General features: G+C 34.0%; 3 protein-coding genes across 4 annotated transcripts in view; 2 read left to right on the top strand and 1 right to left on the bottom strand.

Annotated features, from left to right (window-relative positions):
• The window catches only part of LOC105339282 (limbin), a 502,381-nt gene that overhangs the window by 444,000 nt on the left and 41,896 nt on the right, over positions 1 to 16,485 (top strand). The gene's annotated exons all lie outside the window — the stretch shown is intronic.
• Positions 1,340 to 7,412, top strand: LOC105340993 (uncharacterized). Its single transcript, XM_034474961.2, has 4 exons — positions 1,340 to 1,751; positions 3,105 to 3,206; positions 4,460 to 4,519; positions 7,224 to 7,412. Exons 1-4 carry the CDS (start codon positions 1,377 to 1,379, stop codon positions 7,299 to 7,301), a joined length of 615 nt encoding a protein of 204 aa, XP_034330852.1. The 5' UTR covers positions 1,340 to 1,376; the 3' UTR covers positions 7,302 to 7,412.
• On the bottom strand, positions 7,819 to 16,461 carry LOC105339286 (pyridine nucleotide-disulfide oxidoreductase domain-containing protein 2). Of its 2 annotated transcripts, XM_011444756.4 has the most exons (16): positions 16,208 to 16,438; positions 16,051 to 16,070; positions 15,831 to 15,924; positions 15,601 to 15,674; positions 15,070 to 15,216; positions 14,771 to 14,924; positions 14,446 to 14,507; positions 13,854 to 13,951; positions 12,169 to 12,310; positions 11,439 to 11,570; positions 11,088 to 11,160; positions 10,627 to 10,783; positions 10,032 to 10,183; positions 9,275 to 9,381; positions 8,824 to 8,944; positions 7,819 to 8,483 (listed from the first exon to the last, which is right to left on the bottom strand). In XM_011444756.4, exons 1-16 carry the CDS (start codon positions 16,356 to 16,358, stop codon positions 8,413 to 8,415), a joined length of 1,755 nt encoding a protein of 584 aa, XP_011443058.3. In that variant the 5' UTR covers positions 16,359 to 16,438; the 3' UTR covers positions 7,819 to 8,412. The 2 variants fall into 2 exon arrangements, 1 of the variants encoding a protein (XP_011443058.3); XR_002200780.3 differs by lacking the exon at positions 9,275 to 9,381 and having other exon boundaries at positions 16,208 to 16,461.

The raw sequence follows: 16,485 nt of genomic DNA on the forward strand, positions 1-16,485 counted from the left end.
TTTTAATTTCCTTTCATCTTGATTTAATGAACAATTAATCAAATTTACATTTGACAAGTCGGAAACCAGAAAAGACTCCTTCCTTAAATGAAATTATGACTGCAATAAAAACACATTCACTCTAATATCTTTCACATTGAATTTAGTTTGATAACTAAGAATAAATGATGAGATGATTAATTTACAACTTGTTAATTAGAAGAAAAAAGTGAGCACTTACATTCAGCTCAGTTGTCTAACAGAAATATTTATATGTTGAAAGCTAAGTCAAAAAACTTCACGTCAGCCTGGAATGGCAGTAGCTGAATAAATGTCTTTGTATTAGGTCAAAGTTTTGGAGGCAAAAGTTTTTTAAAACCAATCAAAGGACTAAGTGCGGTTTTATGCAATTTTTGCCCCCCAAAATCGAAGTTTTAGAAAGAGCTTTAAAATAAGGTGAAAGATAGTTAAAATCATATTGGAAATAAAGGTGTAAAAGGTTATCACCACAGTGACGTCATAATGTAGAAATGACGTCATGAATATTGCATTATTTTGATAAATTGATGTTTTGTAGCAAAATATGGGTGTTTTCCGATGGTTTTTCGACTGGGAAACATCGAGCGCAGGCTTGCTCAAGTACCATATTTTAGTATAATGTGTATAACTATCTGAAGAAAAGTATATGTTAAAATCGCACTTGAGCAGACCTGCGCTCTATACTTCCGAATGCAAAATATAGAGCAAAAATGAGAATATTTTCATTTGTTTGCAAATTTGCGGGAATTGGGCCATTTAGGTGACGTCATAGATACACAGCGAATGAGCAAGGATGACTGAAATCATTATTAAAGTTATAGGCATCCTCTATACAATGATTTGTGAAGATTTTATTTTTATACGATACTATTTAAAAATTGGTTGAAATCGGGGGCAGATAGTTGACCATACCGCACATAGTCCTTTAAGAAATAAACAAAGCTTAAATATTACTCAGGTGTACTGAGAGTACCAGTGGCGGATCAAAAGATTTAGTTATTAATGATTTTTTTATTTAATTGTTTCATTTTATTATTTGATTAATTTTTTTCTTTATTCATTGCATACATAATAGTGATAAAATAATACATAACGTTACATTATTACTGGTCAATATTTATTGACACATAGTTTTGTATGTTATTGATTAATTAAAATTTAGTTACATATTCATAAATGTACAATTTTGTAATTGTACATTTGAATTATTTAAAATATACCTACAATTATATTAGCTCAATTGTTGTATTTTTTTTTTTTACGCAAGAACAATAAACGAACGAAAAATCGGAACTAATTTCTTTGTCTTGTCTGGTTTTTACCGTTATTAGTACACTCGTAACATCCTGCCGGACAAAATGGCAAGGTTATCGGAGACGAGATATTGTAAAGAGGGTAGTATTAACCCTCCCTCCGCAGGGAAATTTGTTCCTCTAAAATTTCGACCGGATGTATATCCTCACAGTGAATTTGAACGCTTTGTGAGAAATAATGGTAGTTACTTCACGGCATTTAACATCGAACCCTTTCCGTTCGAGCGAGACAGAGTCGCGACACGAATGTCCGATGAGGATCGAGCAAGGCGAGCAAAGTGGATGAAAGACCAAGATCTCGCAAAAGATGAACCGAGAACGCATAAAAGCCTGATGGACAAGATCAAGCCCAAAAATGCTATAAGACGACTGGTTAAAGCTCCAGGGAATATGCTGGAAGGAGCGCTAACTAACGTGATGGTAGGTGATCTGGCTCAGCCACTGTCACTTGTTAGTTTACCCTTCACACTCGCAACACGGGGTTTTAACAAGTTAAAACGTTACCATGTTTGTGTGACTCTATGTGTAATTATTACTGAACCACTTACACTTTCTACTCGAAGAAAGTAACGTTGGACAAGTTGTATGCTGTTTTATTGAGAATGTCAGTTTTTTGCCATGTAATCTAAGTTTCTGTAAAAATGGTTGTATACATGTATGTTGGGGGGTAAGTAGCCTATGCGTTTTCTATGATCTAACAGTAAGCATGGGTATTAAATATACCAATGCGCGATTTTCCACTCTTAAGATTTGAGTTTTTGCCACATGTCCTGCTGTCACGGGGTATTTTATGTGGTTTTAAGCTTACCGCATAACTAGTGAAAATAAGTTACGCAATAAGTATCACTCTTACAGTAGCAGATTGATTTACATTTGTGTTATTCTCAATATCAATCCTCATAATAAAGTTGAGTTAGATGAGTGCATTGAACACAATAAAAACACAAACAAATATTTAAAAATATTATAAATGTAAAAATGTGCATGCACTTGTGTGTTGATTCATTTATATGTGAATTATAGTCTGTCCTACGCTAGCGATCCAGTCACTTTTTGGCAATTTTAAACAAAAATAAGTAAAAGGGAGCAATTTAAATGAGAAATCTTGGGATTTTTCCATACTATTGAATGTACATTGTTTGAACCCTGAGGTTTTATGAGTAGCGATTTGCCGAATAATTGAAGAAATTGTGCTGCGACTCGCTGAGGGCATCTTGATACAGAAAAGAGAAGTCCTTTACTAGCCCTTTTCACAGAAAGTCCTAAGAATTTGTGTATGAATAGAATTTTAGAATATTTTATAAGAATTCCTAAAGAAGGGGCTTTTTATTAATAATGATTTATTATTAAATGCATTTGTAACAGTTACTATTCACTTACGAGAAACCCCTTCCCTACACTTAAAATTTTTTTATAAAATGAGAGAAACTATATCATAATTATACTAAAATTACTAGTAAGGAAGATATGAACTATCATAATTAATGGTAAAGTTACGACAAATTGTACACTTGAGGCTAGTGTTAAATCTAAAGCAAACCCATCCTTACAATGTCAGGGGTCCTGAGTCCACGGGGACCACAAGTGGACTCAGGACCCCTGACATTGTGAGGATGAAGCAAACCAGGGTGCGCGCAGTGCCATGCCCTCAAATTAAGAGGCAGTCATTTTTTTTTTCTACATATACATTGCATTTCTTGTCTATAAGGAGCTTCTTTGGCCTATAACATGTGAGTTTCTAGTACATTGTACTTTTATTTCTGTTTGTTTTAGAGTCCCTTTTATGCCTCCAACCTGCGAGTATTGACTACCAGGCTGATTAGACTATACGTGCTCGGAGTGGCAGTAACCTACTGGCTCAAATACCACAGCAAGGTAATGGAGGATTCCGAGTAAATTACTTTTTTATTTATTGTAAAATTCTTCAAAATCTTTAATTTTTTGTTGGAATAATTTTGTGCTTTTTGATTGTACTATAGATTTGGAGCCATTTGGTTTTTTTAATGCTGTCATATAGTTATGATTATCATAAACTTTATTGATATATAAAGAATTGCAAATATTGGCACTGCAGCAATGTTAAGGCATCCCGGGGCTAAAATACGGCTGGAAAACGATATTATTTGAAACATCGCAAAAATACTTTGACCAGGAGTATTTCTTAAAATCTATGTTATATTTATTGACAACTATGTTTAATGCATTTTTGTGATGTCATATGTACTTTGTAATCACATGGCGGGTAAATCCTAATATAATGTATCTACCGGTTATAATGATCTATTTAAATCGCTTGACGCAGGTGATTAATGACATTAAATCATAAATATTTTTAAGAAAAATCCTTTGTTATGTTATATACTTTAAAGTTCTTGCTTGGGCTTGAAATAGATACATGTATTTCGTTTATGAAAGATATTGTTGAAACATTCCACAAAATATCAAAATAATGCAAATTTTTGCTAATCAAAAGTGATTTCCCAAAAATTGGGGTAAATCCGTAGGTTTCCCAAGCACGAATTACATTGGTATTTATATTTTCTACCAATTTTATGTAAAATATTCTAAAATTTTGTTAATCTTTCACCTGCGCCAAGCTGGTTTTTACAAGCATTAAAATTTCTTCATTCAGTTGTTTATACATAGCAGGGAGAGTCTCCAAACCACTAGTTTATAAATAGATTTTTACTTAAAATGAAGCCTCAAAACTGTCGATAATTTGATACTGGTCTTTAATATGAATGAATTCTGTACGTCTAGCATTAACGGATGTATCTATGAAAAGGAAACATGCGGTTTTATTACTGGTTTGACATAATTCACTTTTAACGTTAGGATGCATTCCCCGAGAACTATCGACAGAAATGCAGATCGTGACGTCAAAGTTAATTATGACGTCATATCGTATGAAGTACAGACAAGTGACTTTCTACTCATCGCTGTAAAATCAGTCGGGAAGCCTTAACATACCCGCAACATTAAAAACCAACTAAAATAATAGTAAATATCCTAGACATGTATTAACAAACCCCCTAAAAAAATTATGAATAGTGCATAGATACTAACCAGCTTGCTATATTAATTGGAAATGATGAATTCGTGTGCACATCTGATCTGTTCTGTTACAGAGTTGGGAGAAAAGGAAAGGAGGATTTTACTTTCTTGGTGATGGCGCCATGGGCTTAGAGGTAGGTTAATCGTTTCTAAAAATTATTTTCCAAAAAACTTCTTAACAATTTGTGAATAGTTGGTGATGACCATGAGCTGTCTCCATCTGAGTTTGACACATTAAACTACTGATAGTTCATACCCTTGTTAAAACAGCTTTTTTTATATTTTTGCTAGTTTAAAAAGGGAAAAGATTCAAGTAATTGAAATTAATTATCCTTTATCAAATTTTGCAAGAAAAATACCAGATTGTACATGTATTAACTCTTTACCCCTTAATGCCACCTTTTGACGCATAGGCCATATCCTTAACACTCTACCCTGGGCTACCCTTAGACTGTTTTCAGATAAACTGAAAACAGCTGGTGTGTGTTTTTTAATAGATTTATTACAGGTCTTAGCAAATCAAACACATAGAAAATTATATATCAATGGATTTGTAATAAATTAAATTTTTAATATTCATTGAAAAAAAATTTTTTTAAGTCACTAATAATGCAATACAGGTGATAACAGGTATATGAAAATTAAACTGAGTGTTCTACATTAAAGTTTTATTAAGAATAATTTCACAACAGATACTTGATAAACATATTGAAAAATGTATGTATTGCAAATAATTTTTTTAAAATTTTTATAGAAAGATTCCATTATCATCATGGAATTCGTTTTTTGATAGTAAAAAATTAAATGTACCTGTGGCTGACTTTTCAATTCATGTCTATCGTTTTCAGACTTATATTTACGTTTTTTTTTTTCAATAAATATGATAAATGGTGTAAGAGGATTTGATAAATCTAGCATGTTAACTAAATAAGTGTTGACTTTTTAAAAAAATACAAATTTACCGGTATGTTCGTGTATTTAGGGGTTGCAGGTAATGCACACCTTGTGTTCCGTTTTCTGTAACTACAAAGATTTTTCCACAAAATTTTGCATGAATTTGACATCTGGCTTTCATCTTTTAATCTCGCTACCAATAAATCTAGAAAATTCTGCCTCTTAACTTGATTATAAACAAAAAGTGAAAACATGTGCGATGTCCGCATCGTAGTCCGCCATCTTTGTTTATTGTAGTAATGCATCACGCCACCATACACAGGTAAATCACGTGATATCTTTATTTAGAACGAGTGAACAACCATCCGTATACATGGCCAGGTGTATACCGGTCAATGTTTATAATAAACAACAGGTGTTGAGGGGTCAAATTAAGAGCTGTATATAGGGTGCGTCAAAAGTCGTCATTAAGGATATGGCCAGGGTCGTCAAAACGCGTCATTAAGGGTTAAAGGATAGAAACCTCTAAGGGGAAAAGAGTTAAACAGTTTTTGACCTGAGGATCTAAGGATTAACTTGTGTGGCCTTGCATGCTTATTGCTGAGTCATTATTCTAGACAATTTGTTTAATGAACATGAACAAAAGTGTTTAGTATGCATTTTGTTTCGTCGTGACTTGGAAGCACAAATTTCAAATTCCTAGACACAGTCAGTACGACATGATTTAATAATGTAATGCAATACCTTACAATGTATTCACCCCAAAACTGACTTCATAATTTTGTTAACCAGGAAGTCCTGGAAGTTTTGAAAAGTTTGTGTATGGGGTATGATACTCAGGTGACCGGTAAGGCCTATGGGCCTCTTGTCTATATATGAAATTGAAAATGATAACTCCCTTTTTCCTATATAATCCTATATACAGCAAATTCAAGGGACCATAGAAAAATCTTTGTTATAGCCGTAATTCGTTATACGTTTAAAATGTATCTTTAAATGAATTATTAAAAAATATTAAGCTGACAATACTTTGAACTATTGTGAGTTATAAAATCAATATTATTGTAATTTACAAAAAATGTAAAAAATATGTATAAGATATGAATTTTAGTATTTGTATATGCAGCTTTATGGGTCATGCACCTTCAGTTAAATTTTTAATGAAAAATTCCGTTATGTAAATGGTTAAATAAGTTATTAAAATTGTGCCAGCGGGAGTCTGAAAAGAACTTCGCTATAGCCGTAAATTCGTTGCAACCGTGTTCGTTATATACTGCAATTTTCTGTAGGTTTATCTAAGAACTTTGCAGGGGCATGAATAATAAATCATTATAGATTTAAATTTGTTATATTTGTGTTCGTTATATTCAAGTTTTTCTGTAAAATGGTTGCCAATGGGATGATACGAACATACAATTTGAGCTCGCTAAACAGATAAACTTTCGGGTCAATTTACTTTATATTTGGCACATAGTTTGCTCATATGTTGACCTTTCACTAGAAAAAAATTTAAAGGAAATCATGTTTGAAACATTCTCCCCCGGGACTGTGGTAGCTTCTTAATCTATGAAAAAGATATGCATGTTCAGTTCTACAAATGGCCTATTAAAGGGGATGTGTGGGCATCTTCTGCTCTTGTATACATAATTTGCATACAAAACAACATATTAAACGTCATTTTTATTGGCTTTGTATCTTTTGACAACAGTCTTAGTAAGTTTTGGCCAGAAACAATTCGTCTCAAGAAATATTTTCATTTGTATTCTCAAATGTACAAGATGGCCCCACATCCCCCTTAATCATGTGACAATTGTGTATACCTATGCCTAAAATAAAACAATTTTGCTTTGCAGAAAACTCAAAGAAAAAAAAACAAAAAAAACTCTAAGATTGTCGTTCAATGAACATGTACTGAACTATATTATATATTTATTGTTTTTTTAGGAAGTGGGGTATCAAAAATCCAGTGACTTTGCAGATTATGGATTCAAGGACAGGAAAGTGTTGAGGCTGGAAAGTTAATAAATTGTTGGTGTTTAATGACAATAAACTAGAGAGATGTACTGAAATAAACCTATCGTTTGTGATATATTATTTTCTTTCTTGATTTCTGAATTAAAAAAAAGAAAAAGAGTTTATTTTTAAATTGATTCATTTGACATTAAGGAGTATGGTTAACAAATTGCCCACAAGTTTCCCTAAAAGTTAAAAATAATTTTGATAGTTTTGGGCATAAATTATTATTGAGTAAAGAAAAATTCAAATATTTGAGTATAAAAATTTGGATTTGTCTTGCGTAGATGGACTAGTGGTTAGAGCCATGGCTGCTCACTGCTAGGAGAGTGGGTTCCAGAGGTCGTGAGTTCAAGCCGCGGCCGGAGCGGAGGTGGAGCTCCAATATAGTGAATTTCCGTGTGTGTGTGTGTATATATTTGTGTTATTAAATATTATTACCGGTATTGATTTTTAATCAATGAACTAAATGCTTTTGCAAAATCCTAAGTAAGCAAAGAGTTAAAAAATAACAAACTAACAAAAATTGATGATTGTCACGTGTTTAATGTACAACAAAAATTCAAATTAAATTATCTGATGTACAAAATTATACAACCACAAAGAATTATTGTCAGCATTATCTAGCCATGCACTGCATAATGTAGCCAACAAGGAAAAACAGATTGGCAAAACAATTACCTTATATCCCAGTTTTTTCGTGTGTCCACAAAATTTTCGAAAATGGTAAAAATGTGTAGCAATTTTTATATGCGTCAGTCAGTTTTAGCGATTGCAAAAGTTTCTAATAGAAAATAAAACAGGACTGGATAAAATATTTGCATATTTAATAATTTGAGAAAAGAGATCGCAAACAAAGCAAAATCTTCGCAAAAATTACTGTTAAAGGTATCCTTGGGTGCTTTCTGTCCTTAAGGCTGGGTTCACACAGCCGAAATATTTTACAATAATATAAAGTTTTGGCACAATCTGAGGAATTTCTCTGATTACATGCATGAAATAAATAAAAATTGTGTGCATCATTTTTTCTGCTTAATAAGGAAAAACATGGCCTTTATACCAAAATAAGATGGTAGGTGATGGTATAGTCACATGCTTTAGATTGTTCCTATTTGGATGGTCAGAGTTTCTTGAAGTCTGATAACAGTGTCTCTGCAGCCAGTCTCCCAGGGGACCCCAACACTCCACCACCTGTCAAAAACAAGGTCACTTCAAAGGTCAAGGTCATGTAAACTATAAACAACGACCAAACACAAGGTCACTTCAAAAGGTCAAGTTCATGTATAACTATATACATGACTATATATCTATAAACAACACTGACCAAATACAAGGTCACTTCAAAGGGTCATGGTCACATAAGCTGTGAGAATCTCTGTTTGGTCATTTACACCTTACAAGGCACAAAAAGGTATTCACATCAATACTGACCAATTTGATTGTTTAATCTCCTTTCATACAATACACCCTACATGTGACTGAAATTGTTTAAGAAACCTCCACCCCCCCCCCCCACCCCCAAATTTATTACCTGGGTGGGCTCCACTTCCTCCTCGATACAGTCCCTGTATGGGGCCCCTGTAGTTACTTAGCTGACTTGTGGGTCGACACATGAACAGCTGGTCCAATGATATGGCACCATGGAAAATGTTCTACAATCCAGCAATCGGTGTAATTAGCTCTAAACATGTATACTGGTTAATATAAAGTCTAAAATATTAAATCAGTTTTAAAAACTTGAATCATTGAAATTAAACTTTATTGTACCGGTAATTGTTTAAGGGACATCATGCAATTAGTCAATTATCTGTCAGTAATAAATATAAAACCTATAATATTTGATCATCATCCTCAACCACAAAACACTGTGATTCCATACATAAAATTTAGAAATTAGAGCGTTTCTTAAGGTTTTAAAATGTAAATGTGTTCATCATGCAGCCATAATTAGGTCACAGTCAACAGTATTAGGTCACAATTACCCCGCCTGTCAAGCCGAACACTCTCTCCAGGTCTGGAGGGGTCAGGATGTCCCGCCCGACGACGCTCTCCTTGAATCCTGGAGCGTACTGCTCCACAGTGTCAAATACTGAATACAACGGAACAAAAAGCTTAATGATGAAACTCTCAGGAGGGGTAAAATTATCCACAATGTCAAATGTAGAATTCATACAACGAAATGAAGTGTTTTAGAATAACGAAATGCACAGAAGGAGGGGGAGGGAATATCCACAATGTCAAATACTAAAATTAATATATTAAAAGAATAGAATTTTAATGACGAAACACTCAGAAGATAGATATACATGACCACAGTGTCAACTACTGAGTATGGAATAGAATCAGAATGGAATACTTAAGAGAAGGGCAGGCATAGTCACAGTATCAAACACTTAACACAACAAAATAAAATGTTGACACTTCATTGCTGGAGAGAGTTATTCAGTATTATAACAACACTTTCTGAGGTAAGAAATGACAGAAAATCACTCCACGGTTCTTCAATTATTTCAAATTTTACAGAAGACTAAAGTGTGTGAACTTCATTTTTAGATATCAATAAAATTCTTGGGTAAGCATCTACCAGCAGATCATAGTGGTGGATCTTAATGAAGTACGGTACACTGGTTTTTTTCTTTGTGCAACAAAATTTTGCTGTGGCGTTTAATATCTTATCATGGTGCAAAACCATTTTACAGGCAGCAGTCGGGTTAAATACAAGCACCAGTCAACACTTACCTATGTCGGCGTAGTTGTTTTTGTCCTGCTCTGTCCAGTCTCGTCCGTTGAGGCGGTACGGGGTGTACTGGGTAAACATCAGACAGACATGGGCCCCCTGGGGAGCCAAGGTGGGGTCCTTACTGGACGGGATCACCATCTCTATCATCGGCCTGAAACAGTGAATGGGACCAATTCATTTAAAATCTATTTGTCCAACTTTGACGTTATTGGTGTTTGTACTCCAGAACTAGGATCAAAATCTACTTGATCAAGGCCTTGGCATAGATCTGATATAATTATATATTTAATAATTATAATTTAACCATACCATCATTTCAAACAAAGGGGAGACAAAGTTAAAAAAAGAAACGGCAATGTAATTATAAACAGCAGGTACCAACAATCTGTATCTAGAATACACTACAGATATTAAAATTAATCAAGCTAATCCATTACAACTGACAAAGTTTCAATTATATCTGATAATTAAGAATTCCCTTTTTGTGCCTGACTTAATATTTTAGAACAAGCTGCCTACATTAAGGAGCAAGTGTGAGACCTACTTTTAGGAGTGAAAGCCTGACCTACTTTTAGGAATAAAGGCCTGACCTACTTTTTGGAGTAAGTTCCTGACTGAGCATCAAGGAAGGCATCATGAATGAGTCTCGTATTTTCACAGTTGAGGTGAATCGTACACTGGTGATGTGGCATGGGCTCGTTCTTTGACACGTTGGGATCTGCTGTAAAGTCTGGAAGTCTGCTCAGAGCAACTGTCGGATAAATTGACAGTGGATATGACAATGACAAGACAGTGTGTCATGAATAGCTCAAACAAAACAACTGTCAAAATATTATGACAATAAGACAAGACAGAACTGTAGATTTCTTGTTTCGTTAGTACATAATTCCGCAATTCTGCCATTTTGTATCAAAATCGCAAGAATATAAAATCGTGAGCACTGAAATTTTGTTAAAATTTGTAAAGTTCACAACTATAAGTTTAATAAAGAGATTTTTGGTGGATATAAACTCCTCAGGCTTAATGAGGACTCTACAGTAACTATGGTAACTTACCATTAATTTTTGTTACGGGGGAGGTAAAATCAATAGCCCGCACACTCTCCACCAAGTCATTTGGAAGCTTGTTCTACAGATTAAAGTGAATTTAAACCAGAATAATATTGAGAGTCCAGTATAAATACTGTTCGCTTCAAATTCATGTAGCTTTAGTCAGAACAGGGTCCATCAAGAAAGATAACTCTTTAATAAGTTTATATTTATGTACAGAATTGATGTAGGTCAAAGTTTTAACCAATCATTAAATACTTTTTAATCCACTCCATTTATTGTTACTTTAATCAATTAAAAACAAAATTTACATTATTCAGTAACATATAAGACTTATCAACAGCGATAACTTTATACCTCCTGAATAAGATCTAGAAAGGTGACCTTGGGAGTAGCACTAGATATCACAGCTTTGGCCCAGATTTCCTTGCCATCTTCTAATAAAACACCCTTCACAGCATCATTCTCAATCAGAATTTCTTTAACAGGCTGCAAAAAAATATAATTTTTGCTTAAAAATTCAACCTTTACGATAATGCTTGAAGGTTTAATTAGCAACTCAGTATATAATAATTTGTTGGGTCCGCTTGGTCAGGCACTTTAAAGGCCTGTAGATACATTGAATCTGAGTGGACATGAGACAGTCTACTCATAGAATCCAAGGCCATGCATTTCAGCCAATGATTGACAGTCACTTCTTTATAGTGATTGTTTCAGTTCAGCATTTTATAAATATAAATACTCACAAAGTATGATTATGTAATATACACAAGGGTTAGACTAATGAACTCAGGAGCAAGTAATGTCCTTACAGTGACTATATATAGCTCCATCCAATCTCTCAATCCTTGTAAGACTTATTTGTAAATTGCACATAATTATATAAACCTGGCCAAATCTTCAGCAACCCTACATCAACAATAAGTCCAATAATTAATTATTACCTTTCAATGCAAATTTCTATTCCATGTTCCATGACATTTACATATAGGCTGAGAAAATGCCCCATTCTCTCTCTCTCTCTCTCTCTCTCTCTCTCTCTCTCTCTCTCTCTCTCTCTCTCTCTCTGAGACATACATGTACATACCTGACTGGTAAAGATGTCCGCTCCATGGTCCATTGCACAGTTAGCGATGGCCTGGGACACCGCCCCCATCCCTCCCTCCACATACCCCCAGGCTCCCTTCTTTCCCTCCAGACATCCCATCACATGGTGAAGAAGGACATATCTATCAAATAACAATCAAATGTTTCCTTGATTATTTGAACAAGTCATATTAGGGCAAATGGCATGGGGATTCTGATCACAAATGCTTTTTCATCTTTATACATTTTGATTTTGTGTATTCCAATTCATTGGCTGATTCTAAGTATTTCTAATATTCCTCTAAATAGATACAAGCAATAATGTTTTTAATATTAATTATAATTATGTTATGATTATCAAAATGATATAAAACTAGTCTTATGATCGAGATTTAGACATCATAAAATGGATTCAATGTTTTGCTTTAACAGATATTAATTCCTGACTGATATATTCTCCTTGTTAATTGCATATTATTTAGATATAATAACTTTACTGACATATCAATTATTTCTGCTACATGTATAAAGAATGTAGATCTATGCCTGTCAAATGTTCTTCTCAAATTGTTAGTATTTATTATACAGTTGATGTTCATGCAGTACCACTCTCATCCAAATGAATATACGGATCCTTACTGCAATGTATACAAACAATGGACATATACATGTACACAAACATACTCCCAGGAAGCCTAACCATTCATAGTTACACAGTTAGTTTACACTCAATGTGCATGTACCCAATGAATCCCTATTCCTATCCAACTCAAGTCAAAGAAGAGCTATGCTCAAGGGCTGCAGCTACCACTATACATCACATGAACATCATATGAACATGAACATCACATGAACATGAACATCACATGAACATGAACATCATATGAACATCACATGAACATGAACATCACATGAACATGAACATCACATGAACATGAACATCACATGAACATGAACATCATATGAACATGAACATCACATGAACATGAACAACTGTTGTGAGCAAATACAGCTCTTTCTCTGATCATGAACCTGTAAATTCTCATTAAGTCTGCCTTTGCTAATATCAATAACTGCAAGGTTTACCCTCAATGAATCAAAAGTTTAATAAAACAGTAAATTAGACGTACAGTAATTGTACTTCACTTTAAGGCATCCTAGATTAATCATACACTCAGTCTAATTGGTCTCAAAGATGCATGGATGATTTTGATTTGTAGTTAGCGGAAGCAGAATCTAGTTAACACACTATACTCATCTGACAGTGCATGTAACAAATATAATTTGACACAAGTCACAAACCAATGAAACCACAATGCTTAGAAGACACACAAAATCAATACCATCATCTTCGTGCAAACAATTTCTAAGCAATATAAAGCTAAAAAAAATCAATTATGCACAAAAACTTTGAATTAACTTTACCTTTGATATCATGAACAACACTCATCTTAAGCTGTACATAAAAAAAAGTTGTACTGAGAACTTCAATTGCAATTCACTTGATTCATAACTGATTGATTACTTGTTTTCTGTTTTACATCCTATCAAGATTCTTTCACTCATATAATGTCAATTACCGTTAATGGTTAGAAATTTAGAATCAGTTTTTGCTTTCATTGCCATTGAGTAATTAATGCACTATTTTAAAGCTTTCTATATCAATTCTATGTCAAAGTTTCTGACCCACTTCCCGGTGACTCTGGGGACATCATGGCGCCTATTACAGCATCAGTGGCCAGTGTCGCCTTCAAGGGCTCAGACTCAAACCATTTGTTCAGAATCTGAAATATGTTCAAACCATTTTATCCATTGTCTCAAGTCAAGGGTTTCTGAAGGGATCAGAAACCCTTGACTTTGGAAGATGCATTTTACTGTAAACCTACTTTTATTCACGAGCAAGAAATTTTTGCGAGCTCCGCAAGAGAATCGTCGTCGCGAATATTTCTCATCGCAAAACCATCCCTTGTCGTATGGCTGTTATAACAACACATGTCTTTTTAAGGCTTACTCGCGAAAATTAGTCATCGCGAACTAGTTTGTGTCCAGTAAATCATGAAATAATGTTGTCGCGAATAAAAGTTGGTTTACAGTGTCTGTAGCATGAAATACAAAAAGATTCAACGCGTTTTGATTTAAGATTTGCATGTCTATAATAACATCTTAGATGACAATGTCTTTATTTATAAACATATGAATTTCTATATATATCCAACATTCCAAAGTCAGAACATATTGCTATGACATAGAATTTTGTGTGGAGGGAGCAGTGCTGTACCTTTGTTGTTGGTGCTGTCATAAACTCATAGAAAGCATCAGAGTCTGTACCCAGTGTGCGTACTACAACAAAAACACTCGCAGTTATCACAGAGATACGGTTCCTGGTGGCTGAACCAATCAACAGTTATATGTGACACAAAAATCAGTTCCTGGCAGTCTAAGAGGAAACAATGACATGTTTTTATTAATAAACAATTTTTAGACTGTCAAATTCTTAAACAATTTTTTCTTTTGAGTGACATAAGAGATTTAAGTTAAATCAATTTCATCTTCAGAGATTTTGTTATCTGTATATGAAATTTATATATCAAACAGATTCTAACAAGATTTCAGCAGGGTTTTGATGGCGGGTAAAGTTTTCAGTTTCTCCCTGATGTTTGAACTGGTCAGACTAGGGAGGTGGGGTGGAGGAGAATCCAGGAGGGGGTCAACAGCTGTAACAATGTCGTCCAGTAGCGCCTCGTATTCAAAGAATCTCTGAAAGTATACACTGCCTTGTAAAGATTGACAACCAGTATATACATGTACCATAGTCTGTTTAAAACATAGTGAGCATAGTTTTCAAATAAATCAAAAACTACCATGATGATAGATATATTAGTTATGTTAGATGGTGACTTACTTTTGCATCTTTCTCGGAGAATTGCGCTATCTGTCTGTGTGTTTCAGCCTGGTCTGGCCCCAGGGTGAGGGAGGAGCCCCTCCCTGTCCGTCCCAGTAGAGGGGTATAGGAGCTAGGGTTCCGCAGGTAAACCTTCAGTCCATATTTCTACAAATTACAAGATATATAACCTTTATAATTTATGCAATTGATGATTTAAACTTTAAGCCATTTTTCTCAACGAATCTATACAATTTAGTCCATATTACAACAACATAATTGGGTTAGCCCATATTTCTAACAGTACAAAAGATCAAACTTTTAAGCAAAATTTTCAGCAATATGATGTAAATATTTGCTAAATATTTCTCCACAGTAAGATCTTTACTTTTAGTCCATATCTATTTCTTTGAGTGTAAATCTGAACAGTAAGAACTCAGCTTTACAGCTGGTGCAAAAATTTAAAGTCTTGATCATGCAACTTTCAGCCCTTTTTTCTACAAAAGGTTACAATAAGATCTCAAAACTCTCAGTCAATGTTTCTACAATTACCTTTAATTCCAAATCCTCAACTATCTTTGGCCTGAGTAAACTTAGAACATATGATGCTCTGGAAAATTTGAAACCTGTAAACAAAGTTTAATATGAATATGAAAATAATATGAAAATTTGAAACAAAATGTTCATGCAGTGCTGGGTCACAGAAGGATTTGTACTTTGATGCTTCTCAAAATCAGATTATTTTGAAATTAAAATTGAGTCAACTCAATGTATATATTGACCTGGTACGATCTCCTCCGTCACGGCTGCTCCTCCAATAACATGGCGTCTCTCTAACACACACACTCTTAAACCACTTTTTGCTAAATATGCAGCCTTCAAAGAGAAATTTTATGATCACTGCCATACAAGTATATCATTCGATTAGTAAAAAGTAAATAGATTTAATGGACAGTAACATTTCAAGAAGAATTTAGAATTTGGTATTGAATTTATACATACGGATACCAGTCCATTGTGACCTGAAAACACAAAGTTTAATCTGTACTCAGACGTTAATTTTTTTATTCTCTCTCTCTCTCTCTCTCTCTCTCTCTCTCTCTCTCTCTCTCTGAATATCTGAAACTCTACAGTCTCTGTCTTATACAAGGTGTTATACCTGCCCCCACTACTATGGCATCGTAGGATGATGAACCTGCACTTTTTGATCGGTGACGAGTTGGATTGAAGTGTAGTATCCTTTTATTTTTAATCGCACAGTTCAAAACGTGTTTGAAGTACATCGTTTGTTTACATGTCAAGGCCGCCATTTTTCTATCATGTGACTATTGATGGATAAATTCATCTCGATGATTTCATTAAACTTTCAGGGAACAATTTTAGAGGTTAAATCGAAATTTCTTTAAAATTTATCAGAAAATTAAACTCAACACAAAA

The sequence above is a fragment of the Magallana gigas genome, chromosome 8, assembly GCF_963853765.1.
Source record: "Magallana gigas chromosome 8, xbMagGiga1.1, whole genome shotgun sequence".
Lineage (NCBI taxonomy): Eukaryota > Metazoa > Mollusca > Bivalvia > Ostreida > Ostreidae > Magallana > Magallana gigas.

Bases quoted from the DNA above. Each gene is read 5' to 3' on its own strand.
- LOC105340993 (XM_034474961.2), top strand. From the start codon at position 1,377: ATGGCAAGGTTATCGGAGACGAGATATTGTAAAGAGGGTAGTATTAAC. The intron at 1,752-3,104 runs GTAGGTGATCTG...TGTTTGTTTTAG, and splicing joins GAGCGCTAACTAACGTGATG to AGTCCCTTTTATGCCTCCAA. The intron at 3,207-4,459 runs GTAATGGAGGAT...GTTCTGTTACAG, and splicing joins GGCTCAAATACCACAGCAAG to AGTTGGGAGAAAAGGAAAGG.
- LOC105339286 (XM_011444756.4), bottom strand. From the start codon at position 16,358: ATGGCGGCCTTGACATGTAAACAAACGATGTACTTCAAACACGTTTTG. The intron at 10,784-11,087 runs GTAAGTTACCAT...TTTATCCGACAG, and splicing joins CCCCGTAACAAAAATTAATG to TTGCTCTGAGCAGACTTCCA. The intron at 8,945-9,274 runs GTAATTGTGACC...GCTGGATTGTAG, and splicing joins TGTTCGGCTTGACAGGCGGG to AACATTTTCCATGGTGCCAT.